This window comes from Camelus ferus, chromosome 5, assembly GCF_009834535.1.
Source record: "Camelus ferus isolate YT-003-E chromosome 5, BCGSAC_Cfer_1.0, whole genome shotgun sequence".
In the NCBI taxonomy this organism is placed as follows: Eukaryota; Metazoa; Chordata; class Mammalia; order Artiodactyla; family Camelidae; genus Camelus; species Camelus ferus.
The window spans coordinates 30,142,405-30,168,106 of record NC_045700.1 but is presented as its reverse complement, the minus strand read 5'-3'; the positions used below and the strand labels follow the sequence as shown (position 1 = coordinate 30,168,106).

The following is a 25,702-nucleotide window of genomic DNA, read 5'->3' as shown; positions in this document are numbered from 1 at the left end:
CCCCCTCAATGTACAGGTAAAATATAAAGCTGACTTGAAGAAACTTCACAAACCTGTGACTGACATGAAGGAATCTCTGATAATGCATCATGTCTTGAATACCAGCCAACTCGCCAGTTCTGTAAGCTCAACGTTTGCTCCAGAAACAGCCTGTTTCACCCGTGTTCGCAACTAACTTCCTTCTCTGAGCTCACGTGCATCTCCTTCTCTGCTACTGAGACACTCGATTTGTTAGAAAGCTCTTCTGTTGCCTGAGTGCATTCTTCCAATTACAACATTAATCTACCAATTCTCCACTGACTGTAACACCTCTTAGGGTATAAAAATGCTTCTATTTTCGGACTATTTAAACTTTTTTGTTCAATTAACCACTCCTTTCCCTCCTTCTAAAAACATAGAATTATCACTTGGAATAGTTTCTTTCACTTTCATCTTTTCACTCCTAAAACCAACTCTGAATAAGCCGTGTAACCTACGTGCTTACATCCTTGTATTAACCAATAATAGTGAACATGGATCTTTATCCTTTAAAACATTTTATTAACCCCCTCCATAGTGTTTGCTAATTTTGATTCGGTCTCAATGCTGCTGCTGTTAAATGTCTAATCTCAAGACAAAACACAGGAATGCCGAGCAGCTTTCCCATCAGTGTGCCTTTTTTGCCACCCTCCCCTCAGTACCAGTACAAGAAGAACTATGAGAAGAGCAAGGGCCACTACCACACGATACCTGATAACCTGGAGCAGCTTCATCTAAAAGAGGCCACAGAGTTACAGAGCATAGTAAGTCAACAAAGATGGACTTCTTTCCTGCACCTTCATCTACGATGTCAAAACCTTTCACGGATTCCCCCCAGGACAGTAGTTATAGTTGTAGTAACTGTTGCTTGAGAAAATGCCCAAAGATAGTAGGGGTTTTGAATTTAAAAACACATTGAAACAGATGTGTTTATGTCACGAATGGTAACAGTGTCAACATATGTTGGAGGAACAGCACGTAGACATGCAGCATGTGGTGGGCAGTTGCTGACAGGGACTGGAAGCGCAAAGACAACGTCACAAGGGAGACAAACCCCTCATAGTAGCCCCGCTGTGCTCCAAGGAGTCTGCCCCCAGCTTACAGGACATTCCTAAGGATGACAGGGAAGCTCTGGAGGGTTCTGAGCAGACAAGCGTTGTGACCAGGTCGACCACTGAAGCAGTCTCTGGGTGTTTAAGAAATGGCAAAATTTGTACAATCATTAAGATTCTCAGAGGAAAGAACTCAGAGAAGGAGCCTGCTGTCACATGACCTTCTATATCACAAATTCAGCACTATTAGCTCCCCTGTTGGGCATTAGCCAAGAGCTAAATTACTGGAAGTGCCCTCATGTCATCTGTAAAGCAGCCCATGTTAGGAATATCTGTAGGCTCCCCCCCATTCCTGGTCACGTGAGGTGAGAATGAGGAGATGGTATTTGTGAAATAGCTTTGGGAGAGTCTTATGGAGACTGTCAGGTTGTTAGTAAGTCAGTCAGCAACTAGTCAACTGGATTTCATTTTATACCAGTCTATACTGGCTGCATTAAATATGTGACCAGTTAGGACCTAGATTGTGTTACTGACATATAAATAAAGTCATGTGTAGTATCTATTAAGTCAAGCCTCCAGGTCTCTCTTAAAAATTCTTATGAAAGAAAATGGGAGATTTTTATCAGAAATGTTGACTGATGCACTGGCTAAAATGTGCACATCTACACACATCCAGTCCCGGCCAATGTTATCTATGGGCGATTTCCCCATGTATTTCCTTGTTTCAATGCTTCTCAGCTGATTTTTCTGCAGTGATTCCCTTGTCTCCTTGAATTGAACATAAATCCTGGCCATGCCTTGCAGACAGTAATGGTGATTTCCCCTTAGGCAAAAAAAAAAAAAATCTACTGGATCTGATTTGAATGGCAATGAGATGCCACCCAATTGGACATAATGTATCAATTAAAAAATACTATTGCTAAACTGGTCTCTGTCCACGAGTTGACCAGAGATGAGATATCTAATAAGGCTTTTCATCACAGGTGAAATACAAAGAGAAGTATGAAAAGGAGCGAGGAAAGCCCATGTTGGACTTTGAAACACCAACATACATCACCGCCAAAGAGTCTCAGCAGATGCAAAGCGGGGTAAGTCCTGCACAAACCCGCCACACAGCAAACACACCATCAAGCTGATGAAAACAAGCTCCACTCAGAAGTATCCAGCCTGCTGTTACCCCAGCTGCAGGTGACGGACTCTTTAACAAGTGATCACGAAAATTTTTCTCAGTCATCTGTGGTTCCGTTATAATAGACGTTCTCAATAGTAAATATTTACCATGTATCTTTTATTTCAACTATCATTTTCATAGAATTAGAACATAGCAAACTATTCCCAACAATGAAACAAATTATATTGAATATAATGTCAGTTTTTCTTTAATGAATGAAAAGTTCCCTCTGCACAGACCATCCACTCACTGGCTTTGGATTGCTCTTAATAGGAAGCCCCAAGCCAAAAAAAAAAAAAGAATTTTTTTCTTTTGATCAAGATGTTTATCAAAACATCAAAAGTCAATGTGCCATGTTTTCTATTTTAGAAGTTTTATGCAGAGGCATTTAAGTTTTTTTTTCATTTTTAATCAATAGTGGAGAAGAATGAAGTCTTATTTTGAATTGTAGAAAGTCTGTTTTCATTGGGAAACAGGGCTTTTTTTTTTGGATTTCTTTGTGTCCTCCATAAGCACATCTCCAACCACAAAGATAGTTTTTAAAAGTGGCAGTTTGGGGAGGTGTCTGGTGTATAGAATGCCAGATAATGAAAAATTTTAAATAGTTTTAAATAATTGGTGAATCTGCGTAAAAGCTCTATTGGAGTTCCTTGTACTATTCTTGCAACTTTTCTGTAAATGTAAAATTCTATCTAAATTAAAAATTACAAAATCAAGTTCCAATATCTATTCCAAGCCTCCCAGAGAAACAGCCTCATCCTGGGATTGGAGAGGAGATGGGGGAGGTCACAGCCCTTTCTCTCAACAGTAAACAGGCCTGAGAACTTCTCAGGGCTTCATCGTCCACCTTTTCTATTCAGTGATTAAAAATAAGTCAGGATTATGAAAAAGGCCAAATTTGCGTTTAGTGCACTCAGGTTCCCTTCCTCCGGGGGTGGTTCCCCCCCCTTGAGTCTCTTCTAATTCAGAGGTACAGTGTTTTGTTGCCTCCAGAGGAATGTCATCAGGAGAGATGACAATGGATTCAGAGTCTTGGTGGCCCATCCCAGCCGTCCACTCTCTCGGGGGCCAGCCCCAGTCACAGCGTCGGATGGACGAATGAGAAGCCCACCAACATTTCTCAGCCTCTGGGTTTCTAGGGCTACTTGCTCTAAATAAAGTATTTCCAGAACAATCAGACATGCTTCAAATATGTGACCATTAGCAGAACTATGATCAGGTTAAGAGGCCATACTTAGGAAATGTAATTCTCCCCAGTAGGATTGAAAAGTAAATTGCAGTAAAGGTTCTTTCTTAACTTGTCTTTCCTTCCTACTCACATTAGAAAGAATATAGGAAAGATTATGAAGAGTCCATTAAAGGCAGAAACCTGACTGGCCTGGAGGTCACGCCAGCTTTATTACATGTCAAATATGCAACCAAAATAGCCAGCGAGGTAGTGCCCACTTCGTCTTTTGTTTCCCTCTTGATCCAAATAATTGCACTAATGACGCTCATCAATGTGTTCCTTCTACCGTTTTCACCACCACCTAACTTCCGGTTTCGAGTTGGGTTCACATGTGTTTGGTACTACCACCTAATCTATTACTCACGTTAACTCTTCTAATTTTTTAATTGAATACCTAATAAAATGTGCTTACTTTAGCATTCTTTTAATTTTTAGTTTCTTATTTGATATTGATATTAACTGATGAAGCTTATCCCTGCCTTTATTCATATCTTCATTTACTAAACTATAACTGTTTAAAATCGGAAGAGTTGTTTTTTTATTTTTGTGGGGGGCGGTGGTTCTTTACCGAAGAGGAACAATCCAGGCTTTCTTCTCAGCACTGTTGCTCGTATTTTGTGCTATAGAAAGAGTACAGGAAGGACCTAGAAGAAAGCATCCGTGGGAAGGGGCTCAGTGAAATGGAAGACACCCCCGACATGCTAAGAGCAAAGAACGCCACTCAGATCCTCAACGAGGTGGGTGCACAGCCAACTGCATGCACAGATTCCCAGCCAAGTTGCATACAAAAAAAGTGGTAAAAAGAGAGTTATTAAATTTCAGACTCCATAGTCATGATTATTAACCATTAAGTAAAATGTCTTAATTTCTGATGAGTTGATAATAACAGTCTGTTTCTGTAGCAGCTATTGTAACCTGTTCTTTATCGGGTATTATTTGTTCTAATCTTGATACATGTGTTGTGCCCACTTAAATAAAAACGTCACACTGGAGAGGTGTGCACCTAAGTGTAATCCTTGTTATATTCCAAACCAGATTTAAAATGTGCTCTCTACTTCAATTTTCTAAGTAGAGAATGCTGAAAAGTGTTCAAAAGGAGGCCTGGCATGAGTAGAAGAGTTTCCTAAAGTGGTTCTGTTGTCACCACACCGTCCTGGCCCGGGGAACGGTGAAGGTGCCCACTAGCAACTGAGGTGCCATGCTATGTGGATCCATTCTCACTCTGCACATTTATTACCTAGTCATGGAAGTTAAGTAACTTTTTTTCAAATGCTACTGTAGAAAGAATATAAGAGAGACCTGGAGCTGGAAGTCAAAGGAAGAGGCCTGAATGCCATGGCCAATGAAACTCCCGACTTCATGAGAGCCAAGAATGCCACAGATATTGCCAGTCAGGTCAGTGTTACTGTTCCATGTCAGTCTTTCAGAAAACATAGCTGCGACTGCAAGGACACAGTGTTGTCCTTCTGTTGTCTTACTTATTGGTCAGTTGCAGTCACATGCATATTATAGTGGCATCTTTAAATATCTGCCTGGTGGAATCCATTCCAAGGAAAGGATCAGGGACCCTTTGCCAGGGCCGCTTGTATCTGTCCTTCTCCCAGCCCTTCTGGAACCAGTTGATGCTTTACTATCTGTTGATGGTCTCCCTCCTCCTTTCCCACACCCTAGCTTCCCGCCCCCTCCCCGCCCTGCCTTGCCCCTGTCCAACTAGACAGTAAGTCTTTCAACAGCTCCAACTCAACCTTTCTTTCTGAATCTTACTCTTTAGTATAAAACTGTAAACACAATAGGGAAAAAAAATGTTGACTATCAAATGAATGAATCCTTTTGGAAAAGAAATATTAATCACCTCTTAATCAAACTAAGCTACAAAACGTTGTGCACATGGTAAACATTTACCCAAGTACTGGCTGTCCTTTTGCAGATTAAGTATAAGCAATTAGCAGAAATGGAAAAAGCCAATTTCACTTCTGTGGTTGATACTCCGGAGATCATTCATGCCCAACAAGTCAAGAACCTTTCAAGCAAGGTAAGGACATTCATCAGAATGCCACTCATTGACCCCAGTCATGAAGAACAAAGTCTTTCCACTATTACTGAAGGAGGTTCTTTAAAACCAGTTTTCCCAGTGAAAAAGAAGGGATACATCCATGATGCAAGCTGGAGTTAGAGTTGAGATTTCTGTATCATAAACTGTAGGAGGGAATTTTAAGGTACTGAAGAACTCTTTTGTGGTACTACCCATAATTTTTTAAATTTATTTTTTCCAGTTTTAGTGAGATATAATTGACTTATACCACTATATAATTTTAAGGTGTACAGCACAACGGTTTAGCTTATATTTCTTGTGAAATGATTACCTCAGTAAGTTTTAGTTAGCATTCCTCACCTCGTATAGATACAGTAAAAAGAGAAAGCAAAAAAAGAGAAAAAAAAACGTTTCCTTGTGATGAGAACTCTTGAATTTACCCTTAAGAACTTTCACATGTCATACAGCAGTGTTAGCTACAGTCGTCATGTTACACATCACATCCCTGGTACTTACTCATTTTAGAACTGGCAGTTTGTCACTTTTGACCACCTTTCTGCAGTTCCCCCTCACCTCCACCTCCCGCCTCTGGAAACCATAAATCTGATCACTTTTTCTGAGTTTGTTTTGTTTTTAGAGTCCACAAATATGTGAGATCATACAGTATTTGTCTTTCTCTGTCTGACTTATTTCACTTAGCATAATTCCCTCAGGGTCCATCCACGTTGTGGCAAATGGCAGGATTTCTCCTTTTTTATGCCTGAGTATTATTCCACTGTGTAAATATACCACAACTTCTTTATCCATCATCTGTTGATGGACACTAGGTTGTTCCCATGTCTTGGCTATTGTAAACAATGCTGCTATGAGCATAGAAGTGAGGGTATCTATTCAAGTTAGTGTTTTCTATCCTTTGGATATGGTCCCAGAAGCAGAATTGCTGGATCACAGGGTAGCTCTATTTTTAGTTTTTTTGTGGATCCTCTATACTGTTTTCCATAGTGGCAAAACCAGTTTACTGTCCCACCAACAGTGCACTGTTTTCCACATTCTCACCAGCATTTGTTATCTCTTGTCTTTCTGATGATGGCCATTCTAACTGGTGTGAGTTACCACCCATAATTAAAGCATCAGTATTTTAAAACATGCAAAGCCTCTTATAATGTGGATGTAAAACTTGTATGCAAATCTGGAAGATGCAAAGTAGACAGCCCACATTTGGATTATCAATTTCTGTAGCAAGATTGAGACTTTGCCATCAACACCAACCACACAATCTAACCCTGGTTCCTCCTATCGTGGATAACTCTCCATCTTCCTACAGATGGAGAGAGAAAGAAAAGTGACATGTCCTTCATACACCAGGGTAGACCCTCATTTGTTTTAATCTTCACTGATGATCAGGAGTCTGCAGTTTATTTAAACAGCCCCAAATTAGAATTTTTGCTTGTCTTCTGATCAGTGAATTCTGAAGCAGTCGTTACCTGACCTGGCTATACTTTATAAACACCTGAGAATGTAGATTTCCTGGCCCCACCCTGGACACTCCTGCTGGGCCTGCCTGCCAGCTCAGTCCTTTAGCCTGGAGCCTGGACCACACCTGCTCCGGCTCAGTGAAATTATCCTTGTCACTGACTAAGGACAGCTTTCAGGAGGCCTTACTGATGGCTCTTAACCCTCCTGCTTTTCTCCACCTCCCTGCTGAATAGTCTGGCTCCATCCAGCTCACTGTAGGCATCCCTGTCTCCCTGCCAGGTACCTCAGGGACCATCACCCTCCCTCATGTGGACCAGTCCACAAGGGCCTCCCTCGGCCAGCTTTGCCATGAAGCGAAGTGGGTGCTATGAAATACCTGCGCTCAGCTCTCCTGGAGAGAAAAGACATGACACTCTGACCGAGAGGGCTCTGCTTTATAACTCCCTAACATCCTGGGGCCATCAAGACAAAGGACTTTCTCTCTGCTGAGCAGGAAGCACTATTTTAGGTTCCATTGGCCCACATCCTTGTGTTATTCACTATCCTTATTTCTTGGACTCTATTCCCAGAAAAAGTACAAAGAAGATGCAGAGAAGTGCATGTCATATTATGAGACTGTTTTGGACACCCCAGAGATGCAAAGGGTCCGGGAGAACCAAAAGAACTTCAGCCTTGTGAGTTTCCTTTGAATCTAAGACACAGCTCATGGCTACCTGGGTTGAGACAGGGCAAGAAGGATGCCTCTGGGCACACACGCTCGGGTATCCCACCCGCGTCAGCCCTCAGCAACGCCCTGCCCACTGCCCGGGAAACGTGGGCTCCATTCTCCTTGGGGCTCATATCTCAATCCCTAATGTAGCGTGAAAGGCCCATCTCTCGCTTTGTTGGTGGCTTCCTGTTGCTGAATATGAACCATCACCATCTTCCACTGGTGGTGTTATCTTTTTCAAAGTTAATTCTAGGCGAGATATAATTAAAAAGAAAAACAACTAGTTTTTAAGGTTTTAAAATTTTTGTTTCTCTACAAAATTCTTATTAAAGAATTTCCCATTGGCTACCTGACTCTGATTATTGTGATTTAGACTTTTTTTTTTAAATATAAGATTTTAACTTCCTTTATACAATATAGGACAATTAAAAAATATATAAAACAATGCTGAAATCTTAACAAGATGTTTACTCTTTCTTCATAGCTCCAATACCAGTGTGACCTTAAAAACAGTAAAGGAAAAATTACAGTTGTTCAAGACACGCCAGAAATACTGCGTGTTAAAGAAAATCAAAAGAATTTCAGCTCGGTATATGTACTATTTATTTTCCATTTAATGCTAACGTAATAATTTCAGTCTCCTCTTTAAAAATATACTAGCCTCACGTTGATTCAGACAATTAACATCTAACCTCCCCAGTTTAATGCTAGCGGTTATTTGTCAAAATTCCCCATACTTTGCTCTAAAATCATCATTCCAGAGACCATTTGAAATAACAACTTAAATCTGCTAACAAAGGAGCCTTTCTTTCTTTTTAACTTTTTAAATCCCTGAGCAGTAACACGTGTTGTCTTGCTCCAGGAAGATGGATTTCTTTTTGACACTGTGATTGATTGTCCCTTCCGAAAATAACTGACTGACTGTATTCCTTAATGGATTTTGTGTTTCATGTGGGAGGGTTTTTTAATCAACAGTTTCTGGTTTTGCTCATCATGTATTAATACAGTACAATAATTTTAACAGAACTCTTGAGATCTGGAAAGTGATGTGTGTTGTGTCTGTGGTTTGAGTTACTGATGCTGACGCAGGAGACTCTTCCGATGCTCCAGCACTTGTCTAAGAACGTTCTCTAGTGCCTTTTGTTTTCATAGACTCCATATTTCCTAGTCTTTCTCCAGGAATTGCTGGGTTTTCCTTTCTTCTGTGTAACACTTCCTAATTCTGAATGCCCAGGTTTTGTACAAAGAGGATGTCTCACCAGGAACGGCGATTGGAAAGACACCTGAGATGATGAGAGTGAAGCAAACCCAGGACCACATTAGCTCAGTAAGGACACCCCTGGGGACTCACTTTCAGTGTTTTCTGTCTCCCTCTGATGATTTACACTGATGTCTGAGCTGCACTCAAAACCTTTGTCACCAGAAGCAGCTGAAGTTGCTAAAGGGTCATTTCATAACTCAGCGCTGATGCAGTTCTCACGAGGGCTGGTTTGACATGGACAACAGAGAGGCCTGTGTCACAGCAAACCAGAGCTAGACAGTAGTTTAAGTAGTAAAACAGATTTTATTCAGAACTATCATAATACAGAGGAAAAGAGATCTCAGTACACATCCGAACTCAATTCTGAATACACCTGGGGAAAGCAGGGATTTAAGAGAGGTGAGGGGACAGGATGGGGGCAGGGAATGGGGAGGTGGGGGTTGTGGGGAGAAGATCCGTGGGTAGAAAATTACTCAGAGCAAACATCAGGGGTGAGGAGGGATTCTGGCTAAACCAGCTTAATAGGCTTCTTGCTGGAGGCAGATCAGGCTGATCAGATGTCACCTGGGGGATGGTGGGGGTTGGGTAAGGAATTTGATCAGATATCAAGGGTGATGAGATACCAAGGGGGGGAATTTTGGCCAAACTGATTTAGCAGGATTCTTGCTGAAATTGGGTGATGCAAAGATGGTCTCAGAAGTCCAAAAGTTGAGGCCTAGTTGAGTAGAAGATTCAGAAGAGCCTGATTACAGGTTGGTCAAGAAGAGACTCATCACTTGTAAGAAAGTAGCAGACTTGAGAGGCAGAGGATGGCCTTTCCTGGGTGTGTGTATGTGAGTGTCTGCTCTGGGCAAATGAACTGTGGGTATAAAACATGGGAGACCCCAGGGAAGAGAAGGGGCTTCAGTCTAAGGGTGGACCCCACCCCCAAAGAGACCAGAGAGAGCCCAAGAGTCCTTGTCCTCGGCAGTGTTCTCTGCTGACCCCATGTTGGAATGTGGCCTCCTGCCCGCTAAGCATAGAGCTTGTGCCATTTAAATTGTGACTGCAAATTGTGGGGCTGCTAATCAAACACGCACACATGTTTCCATCTTTATATCTGCAGGTGAAGTATAAGGAGGTGATTGGACAAGGAACCCCCATCCCGGACCTGCCTGAAGTGAAGCGCGTCAAGCAGACACAGAAACACATCAGCTCGGTAGGGCGCCCCCCGTCCCCGCGCTCGGCCCATGCCTGTGCCGCCAGCCCCCCACCTGCCGCTTCTTCCTTCTACCAGGCTTCCCCTGCCCAAGGATGGTGTGAACCCTCCCTGTCCTGAGAGGGACAGCGCAGTTTGCAAAAGCAGACAAGAAACCTCTGTCTGTACATAATCAAGGGTCTTGGCTTCTGGATTAATCATTGAACCAGCAGTTTCTAAAGTAAAATGTGCTGACAGTAGTAATAAGGTTATTGGGATGATCTCAAGTTAACCAAAAGCATGGCCATATAAACCTAAAAGTAATACAAAGCAAACACACATACATGCCATGGGACATTATCCACTGTCCAGAAGACCCCAGGTAGACTTGTGAAATCTATGCTGCCTTCTCCCGTCCCTCACCCTGTATCATCTGCTCTCTGCTTGTAAATACAGCGCACATTGAAGGCACTGGCTGTCATCTACCCACAAGGGTATATTATATCTTAAGCCTGTCCTCTAAGGAATTTCAGGCACCTATGCACAATGTCTTTGTGTGTGTGTGTTGGGGGCCCCCCCACACCTGAATTATCAGGTTTAGCCCACATTTCTCTCTCTGTCCAGCTAGCCCTGCCTCCTTCCTCCCTTTATCCCCCCAGCACGCGTGCACACACCCCTTTCCTACCCATAAGCAGGGTCTAAGCAATTGCTGGCTACTAGCAAGATTGTGTGAAGTCTGGGAAATAGTTTACGGCCAACAAAAGGTGAGGGTCTTGGTTTCAGAGATTCTCCTGGCCTCTGGAGGCCTGAACTCTCCTCTCATTTCCATGGGAAGACGTTTGATACTTCTCTTCAAATTGTTCATATTATTTAGACCTCATTCCCTTTTCACTCCCTGCTTATACTCTGGCTTCCTGTGGTACAAACTGCAGCCAGAATTGCATGTGCACTAATCCAGGAAAACTAGCCTGCGTCTCCTTTGCTGCTTCTGATTGCAACTCTTTGCCTTTCTCTGATTTTGTTTCGTTCTGTGGTCCATGATCAGTTCTGTTGCCTTGCCCAGTAAAGAAAGACAACTTTGTACCAAGATGGTAGACTTTTAGAGACCCTGAAGAGTTTCCCAGCACCCCCACAAAAAAACAACAACAAATATGTGTATCTCAGCACTAGTTTGTCGGTGATTTTAGGAATTAATCTGTTGACACAAACCCCTAGGTTTTTCAGGTTGCTCCCCAGCCCATGCTCTAGTACAACATAGAATCCATCCATTTAAAAAGAATTCACTCATTCCTTTAGGCTGCAAATTCTTCACTTTGGAGGGGAAGGAAGGAATGTAAGAAGCCAAGAGGCTCTGGAAGTTTCTTATTTGTTTCATTAATATTTACAGTCCTTTGGTACCTCCCAGAACAAATTGGGGCTCCCCCCAGTTCAAGAACACTAATTGACAAGATCCAGCAATCATCAGGAAATATTTCAGGGAAAGACGCTCTTCCTGGAAAATAAACTGTTTAATTCTCCTTACATCAAGGGTACCTAAGTCTAAAAGCCAACTAGGAATTTTCAGAGGAAAATATAAAACAAACAGAAAACTCTCAATGCTGAAGGAACAGAAGATCACACAATTAGAAATATTTAAGCCCAAACAGCTATTTATTAAACACAAACCTGCTGCAGACCTGCTGCATTCAAGAGACTAACACTAGGTGTTATGAACGGTTAGTTTTTTTCACTGCTGAATTTATTACCACTATTTGGTGAATTTTAGACGTGTGCTAAGTGTTGACTAAAGAAGATGCGCAGTCTTCAAGGTAGTAAAATCACTACTTTTGAAGAGAGAACATAAATATTTGTGGCATTTCCTTCCTTATTCCTTGAGTGTTGTGTTTGAAAGCCAGATTGTTTTTATGAGTTTCCACCAAATAGCCCACATGTAGCTGTAATCCAAAGGATTTTTGGTAATTTTACTGTTTTAGATACTCTAATTATCTTCTACAGGTTATGTACAAAGAAAACTTGGGAACAGGCATTCCAACCACTGTCACTCCAGAGATTGAGAGAGTCAAACGCAATCAAGAGAACTTTAGCTCGGTATTTACAAATATATCAAATAAGAACCTTGATTTCCCATTTAAAAAATTACCAGAATAACCCATCATCCTTTTTTTAAAAGTAACATCTTAACAACAGTTTTGTGTGTATATGTGTGTGTGTGTGTTATGACCTGACCAAGACCATCTGTACTTACACAAAATGATTCACTTTTCTGATGGTATTTTAACACTTTTGGTGACTGACAAGTGTGAGCACTTAGATCTAAAATAATGTAAGCAGAATTAACACAAGAGCCTCATTTTTATGCTCATATCCTATACTGCAGTGCTTTCTGTCGTACTTTTTCATTCGCAGGATTAGCATCGTAGAGCTTATCATTTAAATATGAAGTAAAAAGCAAGAGCATTATCCTTACTAAATATTTCTCACTAAAAAACTCCCTCCTCACACACACTCCCTGCCCCCTGTGTTCTCCCTTCCTAAATCTTTGTTCTTGTTTTGAATGTCTTTTGGGTACTTTCTTGTATCTCACAGGTTTTGTACAAAGAAAATTTGGGGAAAGGAACCCCAACAGCTATCACTCCAGAGATGGAGAGAGTCAAACGCAATCAAGAGAACTTTAGCTCGGTATTTCTTAGGGGGCAAAAAACTAAAATTCCTTAAGTTTTATTTAAAATAATATTTTTAACACATTGCAAATATATAATTTTCTTCCTATAAAAATACTAAATTCATATAATGAAAATAATGATACCAAATATTACCTCAGTTTTCAACCCAAATCTAATTTAGTATTTATTTTAGTTCTGGTGTGAAATTTTAACTGCGTTTTTCCTAAAACACAGCTATTGATCACTTCCCTTAAAAACCTTTAATACTTAGTGTTTCCTTCCCCAAATCCACCCTGGATAACAGTAGATGTTTCTAACTGGTGTGACACGAGTTAAAAGTAAAATCTAACACACCTTCAAAAGGACAAGGTTAACTAGAATTTTACTTGTATTTATTGTGGCTCTGTTTGATGCATATTTTATGTTTTCAGCTTTTCTTAAAAGAATGTGATTCTTGAACATTTTCATTCCAGGGACAACATAGCAATTCACAGTAACTCAGAAATACAGATTTACTTGGCTCAGCTATTTTTTTGGTATTAAAAAAAATCACACAAGATATAAATGAGCTTCCTTCCCTTTGGGATAGTTTCAGAATCACTGAAGGCTAATATTTATTTAGCTTTTAATACTTATTTATATTTATTTTACTCCCCCAAACCTCCCTGTCTCTCTTATTTCCCTGATTGAGAATTACCAGCAATTCCTTATGGATGTAAGTTTCACTCACCTTGAACACTGATAAGTCCTATCGTTCTGTCTTTGAGAGAAGACCTGTGTCAGTAATGCCTGCCTGCAGTCTGGCAGCTGTGTCGGTATTGATGCCACCTAGAGGCAGACATCACACTGCGTGTGATGGAATATCCAAAGGTGACCTATAACTTGTTCTAGTTCTTAAAGTTATTTAGGCCTATTCTGTATCATTATGAAAACAAGCAAAAATCCTTTTAGAGCCTATTTTAAAAGTTATTCTACCTAAAAGATGGGCCCAGGCTGATTTGATTGTTGGTTTTGTGCACACAGATTTTGTACAAAGAGAACTTGAGCAAGGGGACTCCCCTCCCTGTCACTCCTGAGATGGAGCGAGTCAAGCGCAACCAGGAGAACTTTAGCTCGGTACTTGGGAGAAAGCTCCCTTAACTCCATGTTAAAAAAAATAATATCTTCCTATAAAACAAAACTTCTATTAGTTCCTTTAAAATAATCAATTTAACAAATCCTTTTTAAAAGAATCTCATCAACTGAATTCTTCTGTTTTCCAGATCTTGCACTCACCGTTTGGTTCTAACGTTTTAGACTTCCTGTAATAGTCCCTTAAAACTTTTAATTGGTTCCCTTCCTTCTCTTTTTATCTTTTAAGTTACTCCTGGGACTTCTGAAGTTAATTCATGTCCAAAACCCCCAAACATTATAGCTCTTATTTACTTGGAACCCTTTTATTTGGTATTTCTGGGTTGGCATTGCAAGAAAAGACACAGGACTTGAGGCCACATGTAGAAGTAGTGGCTCTTGCTGGGGACGGGGGTTACCTTAACACAGATCCTACCTAGTGAACAGCAGTACCAATAAAGCAAATCATTCAGTGTCGGTACCCAAAGCAACTTTATCTGGATGACTGTTCTAGACAAGACATTCCATGAATAGAAATCCAGACCTTCTGATTTAAAAAAAAAAAAGACCATAACTTTATATTTAATGTTATCTTATCTTTTATTAATATTTTTGTTGCTGAAAAACCTTTATAATACTCAGTCTGTGAAACTTCTATGGAAGGATCTTAGCTTCACTTATCCTGAGATGGAGAATCAAATGTCATTAGGAAAGTTTAGCTGAATTTTTTTTTTTGGCGGGGGGTTAGGGAGTGGTTTAATCCAAAATATTTTTAATTGTTAGTTTAAATATTTTCTGAAAATTTGATTCTTCCACATAATTAGATCAACAACTTTCTTTGGTCCCACTGTGTTTTTGTTTTGTTTTCCTCTGTTTTTAACCACTATTCACTAACAATCTTTTGATTTTATTAAATTTTCAGTAGAAGTTGATGTTATATTTTATTACTATTTTTCCTTCTTTTGGAAAGGTTTGCATTAATTTTCAAAATTATTTTTGAATTATTTTATTCTACATTAGAATAAGTATGTAATTGTTTGTATCTACTTGAGATCTTGATGAGCCTGGACAATTTAACCATTTGTGCTCATTTTCAGAGATTGCATTTGGACAAAATTGTCCAGTGGTGCACAGAGCCTTTAAGATACTATGGGAACTAAACAGTACTATGGATTTAGACTTGACCACCTCTACAACTTGAATTTACTCAAAAAAGACCAATTTCCCATATTACATAGATTTGATCTATGGGGTTTAAAATATATCTGTTATTCTGTACAGTAGATGTTCTGTGTAGGGAAAAATACTTGCCAGTCTAATTTTAAAAATAAGCTTTCTGTAGTACACTAAGCATTTTAGTGCTTTTATAAAATAATTTTTTTTCTTAATTCCTAACACATAAAGTAAGCATTTTATATATGAGTTAAAGTTGAGTATCAGATACACTGGCACTTTACGGAGCATGGTCTCATCCAGATTGTACCTGAAAAGACAGGTTGACTTGGTGAATTTGTCCTTCCTGTTTGATGTCTGTGTCTCATAGTAGGTACCTTACACGTTAGATGAAAGGGCTGTTTTGACTGCTCTTGTTTTTTCTGGATGCTTTCTTATATCGTACAGGTGTTGTATAAAGAAAACCTCGGGAAAGGGATTCCAATTTCCATCACTCCAGAGATGGAGAGAGTCAAACACAATCAAGAAAACCTTAGTTCGGTATTTAAAAACAAAAACAAAAAACCTCCCCAAAACCCCTCTAACTAATTTTAAACCATTAAAAAAAAAAAAGATTAATGACTATATTTTAAAATCTAATCAGCCTATCCCAATAAATACTTTGACATGTCTTGTTTACAACTTAATGCTGCCATTCCCCATGGATCAGTTTCCTCATTTCGGTTAAACATTAATATCACCTTAAAAAGTGATATTAATATTATATTTCAGCCTTTAAAAAAACATAACGTTCCCAGTCTCTAAGCATCCATATTTATCCTGCTTTGGCAAATGTGATCTGAACGTAAAACTTACAAAAATTTTGCAAAATCAAACTATTGGCCTCATTTCCTATTCTAACCTTCTCAGTCCCTACTGGTATTTGTATAGATATTTTCAAGTCCTTTTTTAGCATTTTGTCACTGCACTCCATTTGCCTTAAATATAATTAATTCTTCCCAATAATGTTCACCTAAACTAAAAATTAAATACCTTGACTTCTTTTGAAAGTCAACAGATTTGTGTGTATGCACCTTCACATAAGCAATGTTTATTAAACCTAAATATCCATATGTGGTTTATTAATAACATTTCCAAATCAAAATAACGTCCTTGGCTCTTCCTCTGTCCCCACCCTTTCTATTTTCTCCCATCCTCGTAACCAGCTGGGGGCGCGGCTCATCACATTCTCCCGTGCTGCTCTCCTGTGTTCAGTGCTGCAGAGATTAGTTCAACAACAATAACACAACCTTCCTTTCAATTTTCTTAGTTTCCGCTGCTCCTTCCTGCATTCCCTTGCTTTTAAGGGTGTCTTTAGGCTCCTACAGGTCAGATCTAGAAGCTTCTGGTACTTCCCTTCATCTAAATCATTCTCTTCCTCTGCCCTTCTGCTCCCACTTGCTCTGCAAGAAGGGCAGAGTGGTTGATTGCTCTTTTTGTTCTGGATGCTTTCTTATCACACAGGTGCTATACAAAGAAAACCTGGGCACAGGAATTCCAGTCTCCATCACTCCAGAGATGCAGAGAGTCAAACTCAATCAAGAAAATTTTAGCTCGGTATTTTGGAAAGGGAAAACTAGATGCCATTTAATCTCATAATTAAATTGATCATTAACATTTATTTATTATTTTTTTAAACCCACTTCCCTTCCTTTGCTTCTAATATGCCTCCCTTAGCAGAAGGACACACTTTCACATTTCTGTGGGACTACTGTGGATTCTTTTTTTTTTCCAGTTAATTGAGATTTCTATTCCATCTGGCATTTAAAAAAATTTTTTTTTTTAAAAACCACTTCTCTTTTAGTTTGCTTGGATAACAACAAAACAGTTCTAACAATCTCAAATCCCCATGTGACTGTTTGGAAGGTGCCATGCTCATAGAAGTGAAAAAATAACACGGGTAACTCCTCAGCCTTTCCGTGGCAGCTAAGGGCCCTACTGCCCTAGGAGTCAATTTCCCCATCCTGAGTGGCTGCCATTCAAGTTTTTGTGGCATCTTACCGCATATAACTTATAGCATATAACTCCTGACTTCTTGGACTACTGTGCTGTTTGATAACAAGGAAGTTGAATTCAAGCTCTTAAAAATCTCACAACAAATGAAATGTTACTACTTATGGTTGTTTTTCTGAATGCTTTCTCATCACACAGGTGTTATACAAAGAAAACATGGGCAAGGGAACCCCTTTACCTGTCACTCCAGAGATGGAGAGAGTCAAACACAATCAAGAAAATATTAGCTCGGTACTTTGGCAAGAAAAGAAACCTACTTTTTAAGTGATTTATAATACGTATTAATCCTACTTTTAAACACAACTGAAATTTTGTGAATTTCTTAATCACATTTATCCTCCCCTTTAGGGCTACTCCTAGCCTTAACCCCATAACAAGGTTGCTTTAATCCATACTTTAAAGTTCTAATATCAAGAAGTAACAGAATTTCCAATTAAAACATCCTCTTGCTCATCTCTCCCCACTTACTCTCTATTCATTACCCCCAAGGTCTCTTTGTTTTACACATTCGTGAAATTTGGGGAGTGGTGTAGTAGGCATGATAGAGCTCTTTCTGGAACACTGGAGTTGTAGTTTTGTTGTGTTTTTGCACTTACGACTTTAGGTTCTAATTTACCCTGTCAGAATTGGACGAAGAGACCTTGGAAAAAATAACCCCTGATCCTCTCCCTTAGGGAATAATGACATAAATTAAGATCCACTAGTGGTTTTAGCAAGTGAATGTCAATTTACTTAAAAGTGTCACTGAAACTGATTTTTGTTTTACCAGTTTTAGTTCCTTTTGTTCTTCTGTCTTTATCATGGTCTTTAACTGCTAATTTTAGTAAGCCATTTTCTGTTAGCCGATGCTCTGTGATATTATGTATGTTAATAGATTGCCAGTGTAATGGGGTTTGTGTGGGGATATTAGCTTCCACAATGAAGAACCTTGTGGCCCTCCACATTGACGCTGTCTGCAGGTTCTTCCGATACTGGAATGAAGTGCTTCTGAACCCTAGTGTGCCTCAGAATCACCCGGACCCACAGTTTCTCATTCTGTAGATCTGGTATGGGGCCAGAAAATCTGCATTTCTAGCAAGTTCTCAGGTGATACTAACCTTGCTGTCCAGGGACCTCACTTTGAGAACCATTTCTTTGACAGAATTCTTCCTCTTGAATGCCATATCCCAAACCTCCTGTGACTCCAAGAATGACAATGAGGTGACAATGAGGTTGAGAATTTATCATGATGTGTTACTATGTTTCTTACTGATTTACCATGATAGTGATATAACTGCCAAAAACATTTTTTCCTAAGTGATAAGTATGATGATGATCTGAACTAAAGCAGAGCACAGATGATAGCAAGGATACATTTTACTGATGTCTACGTAAACTTAAGTGCTGCAAAAGGGTCTAGTCTCCCCCTGCTTCTTAAGGAGCAGCCTCCACCTTCTCAGTGTTAGTGAAGTGCGTGCCCCTACATCCTGTTAGATGATCTGTCAGGTGCTTGACATGCGTAAATTAGCAGTAGAGTGAAGGCGGTCTCCCATCCTTGCCCCACGCCCTGCATCCCACCCCTCGGAACTAGGCGCAAAACTGCAGTTCCGTCTTGCAGACTGCAAGGGTTTCAAGGGCAGGAACTGTCTATCTTGCTGTAACTACAGTCAACTTGCTTTGGAAACATTTCTTTCCATCTAACTTTATTGCCCGAATGGTTTGACACCCTGAGCCTCCTAACAAATGATCTGTTTTATTTAACCCTTTGGTAACTGTAATTCTGTTTTTCTTTTTGGCTTTTTGGATCCGTTGGACTCCTGTAGGTTTTGTACAAAGAAAGTGTGGGGAAAGCCACCCCAACCCCTGTCACTCCAGAGATGCAGAGAGTCAAACGCAATCAAGAGAACATTAGCTCGGTATTGTCTTTGAGAAATGAAAGTGCTTTTAGTTTTGCAAAGTAACCCCTGCCTTTTGACCTGCTCCTAACTCCATATCCAGGTTAAAAACAAAATGCCTTTTTTAAGAATCACCCCTAAATGACATACTACAACTTGCCATTAACTTGTTTTTTAAGCTTTCTTCTTGATAGCTGGTCTCACTAATAGTAGATTAAACTGGTGTTTTCTCCCCCAAATTGTATTATATTGAACAGCCTGAATATTGCCTCCTAGTGACTTTCGGGTCCAACTTTGTATCTCACAGGTACTATACAAAGAGAACCTGGGGAAAGCCACCCCAACACCCTTTACTCCTGAGATGGAAAGAGTCAAACGCAATCAAGAAAACTTTAGCTCGGTATTTAAGAGAGGGAAAAAGAGATGGTGACTCTTTTAACAAGCCTGGCAAACATGGTTATACCACTAATTTATCTAACAGTAGATTAAACCTGGAGTTTTCTCCCCCAAATTGTATTATATTGAACAGCCTGAATATTGCCTCCTAGTGACTTTCGGGTCCAACTTTGTATCTCACAGGTACTATACAAAGAGAACCTGGGGAAAGCCACCCCTACACCCTTTACTCCTGAGATGGAAAGAGTCAAACGCAATCAAGAAAACTTTAGCTCGGTATTTAAGAGAGGGAAAGAGATGGTGACTCTTTTAACAAGCCTGGCAAACATGGTTATACCACTAATTTATCTAACAGTAGATTAAACCTGGAGTTTTCTCCCCCAAATTGTATTATATTGAACAGCCTGAATATTGCCTCCTAGTGACTTTCGGGTCCAACTTTGTATCTCACAGGTACTATACAAAGAGAACCTGGGGAAAGCTACCCCTACACCCTTTACTCCTGAGATGGAAAGAGTCAAACGCAATCAAGAAAACTTTAGCTCGGTATTTCAGAGAGGGAAAAAGAGATGGTGACTCTTTTAACAAGCCTGGCAAACATGGTTATACCACTAATTTATCTGTTTCCCCAAAACTTTTGTTTATCTTTTAAAATCCTTATTTACCCACTTAAAAATGACATACCAACCCCACCAGTTCAACCTGATTTAATTCCTTCTTCACCTTTTGCTTTTATACAATAACATTTTAATGGCTTTCTCTTCGTGAGGTGTTTCTTATAGAGTGTGACATAATTGAGCCATAACACCAGCTAGATGATGGTTTTCAGAACGGGGTTTTCTGCTCTCTGATGTCTGGATGCTCTCTTGGCTCCTCTAGGTATTGTACAAAGAGAATATGAGAAAAGCAACTCCGACACCCGTCACTCCCGAGATGGAGAGAGCTAAGCGCAACCAAGAAAACATTAGCTCGGTATTTTCTAGGACTAAAAAAGGCATAGTGCAACAACTTAGAAAATAACATTTTAACATCATAAAAAAAGTGTCTTTCTCATTAAACTGAAAAACACACTAAAATGAAGAGAGAAATGCAACATCTTGGAAAGTAACACTTTAACACTATAAAAGTGTGCATTTAAAAAACTGAACTGAAAATTCACACTAAAATTAACACAACTGTGCTTTTAAATTCCAAATGATCATACTAAGACATAACAAGTTAATTGCCAATGTCTTCTCTTCCCTTTTACTTTACTCTGAGGTAATCTTATGTAACCAACTGTAACAAATTGACTTCCTAACATCCTCAATCTTCATCTATTTTTAAGGTACTTTATGAAACAGGTAATTCTCTGAAATGGATGCCTTCTCTTACTTTTGATACTTTGGGTTTTTCATGTCTGAGACTTTGATTTCTGTATTAGCATATTGGTTTATGAAATCTGGACATAAACCTTCAAAAAATGATCACTTGTTCTAAAAGATAGTTCTTTCAAATGTCAGTATCACACTTAGTGCCAAACACCATCCAATGTGCTGGTGCTACAATTCCCAGCAAATTCAAGAGACCACTTTTTCCCCTTTCTTTCAAAATTATACTTTGCCCCTTCTCCTTTGAAAATGGAAGTTAACATTTTCAAAGTCAAAACAAATCCTTTGTCTGATGTGAGTCCTGCCCATCCACCCTCATGCTAACTGTTCTGCTCAGTCATGGTCTCACTGGGGCTTTTCAGGTGACTTAAGCTTCCCTCCCCAGCAAATTTCATCTCCATCTATTGGAAAGGTTCTGAGACTTCAGAATTAGGATGGTACCATGATGTGTACTCATTCATGGTCTCTCCATCAGGTGCTTTATTCTGATAGTTTCCGGAAACAAATACAAGGCAAAGCTGCCTATGTCTTGGACACACCAGAGATGAGACGGGTAAGGGAGACCCAACGCCACATCTCAACGGTGAGTCACGAATTCAAGTTGATGGGTGGGATGCCTTATTGGAACATGTGAAAAAAGAAATGATCACACCATCGTATTTTCACCAAGTGAATTCATGAAATTTCAGGTGAAATATCATGAGGACTTTGAGAAACACAAGGGTTGTTTCACACCAGTGGTGACGGACCCGATCACTGAACGAGTGAAGAAGAACACACAGGACTTCAGTGACATTAGCTACCGGGGTATTCAGAGAAAAGTGGTGGAAATGGAACAAAAACGGAATGACCAGGATCAGGAAACTATTACAGGTAATTGGGGCTGGGGAGGGGGGTGTCAACTTTATGTTAAGGGAATAGAATGAGTGACATGATCCAGAGCAAGGCAAAGGACAAAACACTTCAATCTGTATTTTCATCCGGTGCGAAAGAAAACCCCTATCATTTCACCACTTGCAAAGCTGACATCTACTTTATGCTTCGTTCCCCTCTGAGGAGACACGACCACAACTAAGCTAAACGAGTGTGACTCAATCCCCCTGTGGTTGTTCAGGTTCATGCCTTGGTCTCCTAATTACTGGAAGCTTCCAAGAACAACTGTGCTGATCCTTAGTCTCGCTTTCAGGTTTACGTGTCTGGCGTACAAATCCTGGCTCAGTTTTTGACTACGATCCAGCAGAAGACAACATTCAATCCCGAAGCTTACACATGATTAATGGTATGTGATGTCACAAAAGGCTCAGACATAAATGTTGCCACATAGCAGGCTAACGTCAATGGCTTTTAGGCTCAGCAGCTTCTCCTCCAGGGTTTTCAACTTCCTGAGTTGTCCACTCGGCATAAAAAACACTTCCCTGACTAGGGGGAGCAGCTCATTTTCTAAACAAGTTAGGGAAAGACTTTCAATGCCTCAGGGTAAGTCCCTTTCAGTCCCCATTTTTAACATTTTTCCTCCTAAAGAAAAAAAAGGTAGTATATCTTTCTGTTGGAGAAATAGTAAGGAAAAAAAAAAAAGCAAAGGCAAGAGAATGGCTTCCACCGTTAGCAACTTTCTAAACTGTTACATCAAGGAAGATGAGCCATTCAGCAATACAGGCCACATGACTTTACGCTTCCTATTTGTGTTAAAAGTAAAATAAGATGTAGTGCCTGCCCTCAAAGTATTTTTACCCTAGTCTACTGACCAAGACAGACCAGTAAATCAGTGGTTACACCCTGACATGAGCAGTTTTAAAAGTTCTAAATTCATTTAGAAGTTAGGGAGGACTTTCTGGAGAAGTTGAAAGGTGGAGTTTGTGCACATTACTAATCTGTTCATTTTGATGAGCCAGGAAAATGGGTGGCAAGAAGGGACAGTCAAGGGCAGACTCAGACTGGAAGCCTGGCTGTACCACCTAGACCATTAGGGGACCTTGGGTAATTAAACTCTCATCTGGAAAATGAAAATGACACTTTGTAAGAGTTTGAGGGTTTAATCCGTGGAGATCTTCTTAAAACAGTGCTTGATAACAAACAAAAACCAACTGAGATACAGTTACCACTAGGCATTACTGCTGTAGAAGTTTCATTTCTGCTCCCTTTCCGATCTCACCTCCCCCAGCGCAAGCCCAGCGCCGGAGCCGAGAGCAGTCTCGATCTGCCAGCGCGCTGAGCATCAGCGGAGGCGAGGAGAAGTCCGAGCATTCAGAAGCTGCCCGCCTCTCCACCTACAGCGATGGGGGTGTCTTCTTCTCTACAACCTCAGCAGGTACAGGCTGATGGCCCTGACCTTGATAGCAGTGCCCAGCCAGCTCACTGGTGGTTACAGTAAGAGATGCTTTGAGTAAAAACAAAACAAAGCAAAAAACATCTGGATCCTTTCTTCTGAGAGGACGAGAATTGTGGAGAGGTACATGCAGTTAGCTATTTTTTAATTCCTCCTTTCTTGGAAATTATATTCTTTTTAAACTAGGGGAGAAGGCAGCACTGCTCAGCTGCTTTAAACACAGGTTAAATAATTTTCTCCAAATAAACTATTTCCCCCTTCCTTTCAGCTTACAAACATGCAAAAACTACAGAGCTCCCACAGCAACGATCATCTTCAGTTGCCACCCAGCAGACAACAGTGTCCTCCATCCCATCTCATCCATCCACGGCCGGAGTAAGTAACAATAAGGAACTTACTCGAGTCATTCTCATTTTTTGATATGGGCAGTAATGATTATAGGTATTCTGGTCTTTTTTTTTCTTTTAACCAAACCTTCTATCTTATATAATGCTTTTATACTACATCTCACGTTAACAGTGATAAGTATCAGAAAACCCTCATTACCAACTCAAATGAATTAAAAAGCATTATTCAATGATTTAAAACAAACACACAAAAAACTAAAGCAAAATATCTGTTGCTTGGAATCCTTCCAGAATATACATATGTATGCACATGTCACACACGTAAACTCGTCATATGTTAGATCTCCCCTATTAATATATATTGAAGAGTTAAGAGTTTTAAAGTAGTCTGGCAAATCGTGAACATGATTTGACTTAAGTTTAAAACCTTGGGTCTCATTTATATTACAAAAGCATAATTCTTTAGGATTTAAATTAACAATATTTGTATGAAGAAAACTATCTTTACTAAAGGATGTAAAGATTTATTAAAATACTGAGACCCATTATATTTCAGGAAGGGAATCGTCTAGTCATTTCTCCAGAAATAAATCCATAAATTTAAGGCAATTCCAATCAAATCCTAGTAACATTTAAAAAATTTTTATACATTAATCCTAAATTTGAAAGATTAAAGATGAAAAGAATCAAGCAAATTTTGAAAATGACAATAGGAAAGGACTTAACCATAAGAGCAAGATATGCTATAAAGCTATCATTAAATATGAATTTAGCCTAAGAATAGATCTAAAAATAGATGAAGTTCAAAAATGGACTGGCCCCTAAAAAAATTACGAAATCAGCACAGGAGAAAAAAAAAGGCAGAATTGTAAACTACAGAAAAAGAGAGTCTCTTTTTACAGTATCAGGGATGGGGAAAGTCGTCATCAGCAAATTTCAAAATCTAGAAATGAAGACTGACAGCTTTGACCATAAAATGTTTTTATAATAATTAATATTAAATGTTTTTATAAAGAAACATCAAACTGGGAGAAAATATTGCATCATACATAACAAAAGATTAATATTTAAAAAGGCATAAAGCATTCAAAATCCAATGACAAATCATTCCCCTTCCCTTCAAAATAAGACCTGGAAGCATGTGAATAGTCAATTTATAGCAAAAGAAATAAATGGCCAACAAAAAAAGATGCTCACCATGACTACTAACCAGAAATATGCAAATTAAATAAAGTATCCTATTAGAACATCACAGTACCGAGCTTTTTGAAAAACCTAAAATGCACATAATTTGACCTAATACTTTAACTTTTAAGAGCTCTTTTGATGTATTTGCCTAAAGACAAACACTACAGAGTTTATGGAAGAAAACATGGTAACAGATGCCCAGAAATAGAAATGGCTAAATAACCTGTAATATTACTAAAATATGGAATTCTTTGCAGCAGTAAAAAGAATGAGATCAATTTATATTTACATGGAAAGACCTCCAAGCTATATTAAATAGAAGGAACATGTCACAGTAGTATTTATAGTTTTATTCCACTTACATGGGGGAGGGGACCTATCCTTGAATGTCAATATGTGTGTATTTCAGAATACTAGGAAAAAATATGTAGGTCACGTACCAAATTACTCACCAGTGGCTGTGCCTATGAAGAAAATTAGTGTACTTCCAAATTTTGTTATTTATCTCTTGTTACAATTAAAAAATTACTTCAGTCTTGTGAGAACACTTAAAAATATGGCAAGAGGGTAGTAGGTCTTGTGTTAAGTGTACAATACATTATTGTTTACTATAGATTCAAGGTTGTGTACAGATCCCTAAAGAGTTCTAGAACAACAGGTCTCTACAGTTTATTCATCTTGCTTAACTGAAACATTATGCCTGTCGATTAGTAAGACCCCATTTTCCTTTCCTACCATGCTACATTTTTTCTTTTTTTAAACACTGTGGAGAATAGCTTCCAGAAACTTTTACTATTGATAAGCTCCCAGATTCCCAAAGTGAGAGATACATACAATACTGCTATGATTTTTCAAATTATTCTTGTCTAAAACACTAGATTAATCTCTTCAAACAAAAGGGGGTGCTGAGGGGAAGGCATATATATAAGTACATTCTTTTTTCACACATACATGGTTTTATAAATATATTAAACAGAAAATTCCAAAAGTGAACAATTCATATTTTAAATTATGCACCATTCTGATACCACAATGAAATAGCAAGCTCTCTCGCTCTACCCACTGGGACATGAATGAAC

General features: G+C 39.3%; 1 protein-coding gene and 1 pseudogene across 1 annotated transcript in view; one reads left to right on the top strand and one right to left on the bottom strand.

Annotated features, from left to right (window-relative positions):
• LOC116663621 overlaps positions 1-25,702 on the bottom strand; it is a 544,445-nt pseudogene that overhangs the window by 425,046 nt on the left and 93,697 nt on the right.
• NEB (nebulin) overlaps positions 1-25,702 on the top strand; it is a 226,036-nt gene that overhangs the window by 198,173 nt on the left and 2,161 nt on the right. The window contains 27 exon segments of the mRNA XM_032479425.1: positions 17-121; positions 678-782; positions 2,054-2,158; positions 3,566-3,676; positions 4,096-4,206; positions 4,751-4,864; positions 5,397-5,501; positions 7,547-7,651; positions 8,171-8,275; positions 8,921-9,013; positions 10,053-10,145; positions 12,120-12,212; positions 12,711-12,803; positions 13,811-13,903; positions 15,518-15,610; positions 16,574-16,666; positions 17,261-17,353; positions 18,925-19,017; positions 19,304-19,396; positions 19,576-19,668; positions 19,846-19,938; positions 20,272-20,364; positions 21,238-21,345; positions 21,452-21,635; positions 21,949-22,041; positions 22,924-23,070; positions 23,357-23,463. Of these exon segments, the coding sequence (XP_032335316.1) occupies positions 17-121; positions 678-782; positions 2,054-2,158; positions 3,566-3,676; positions 4,096-4,206; positions 4,751-4,864; positions 5,397-5,501; positions 7,547-7,651; positions 8,171-8,275; positions 8,921-9,013; positions 10,053-10,145; positions 12,120-12,212; positions 12,711-12,803; positions 13,811-13,903; positions 15,518-15,610; positions 16,574-16,666; positions 17,261-17,353; positions 18,925-19,017; positions 19,304-19,396; positions 19,576-19,668; positions 19,846-19,938; positions 20,272-20,364; positions 21,238-21,345; positions 21,452-21,635; positions 21,949-22,041; positions 22,924-23,070; positions 23,357-23,463 (2,814 nt within the window).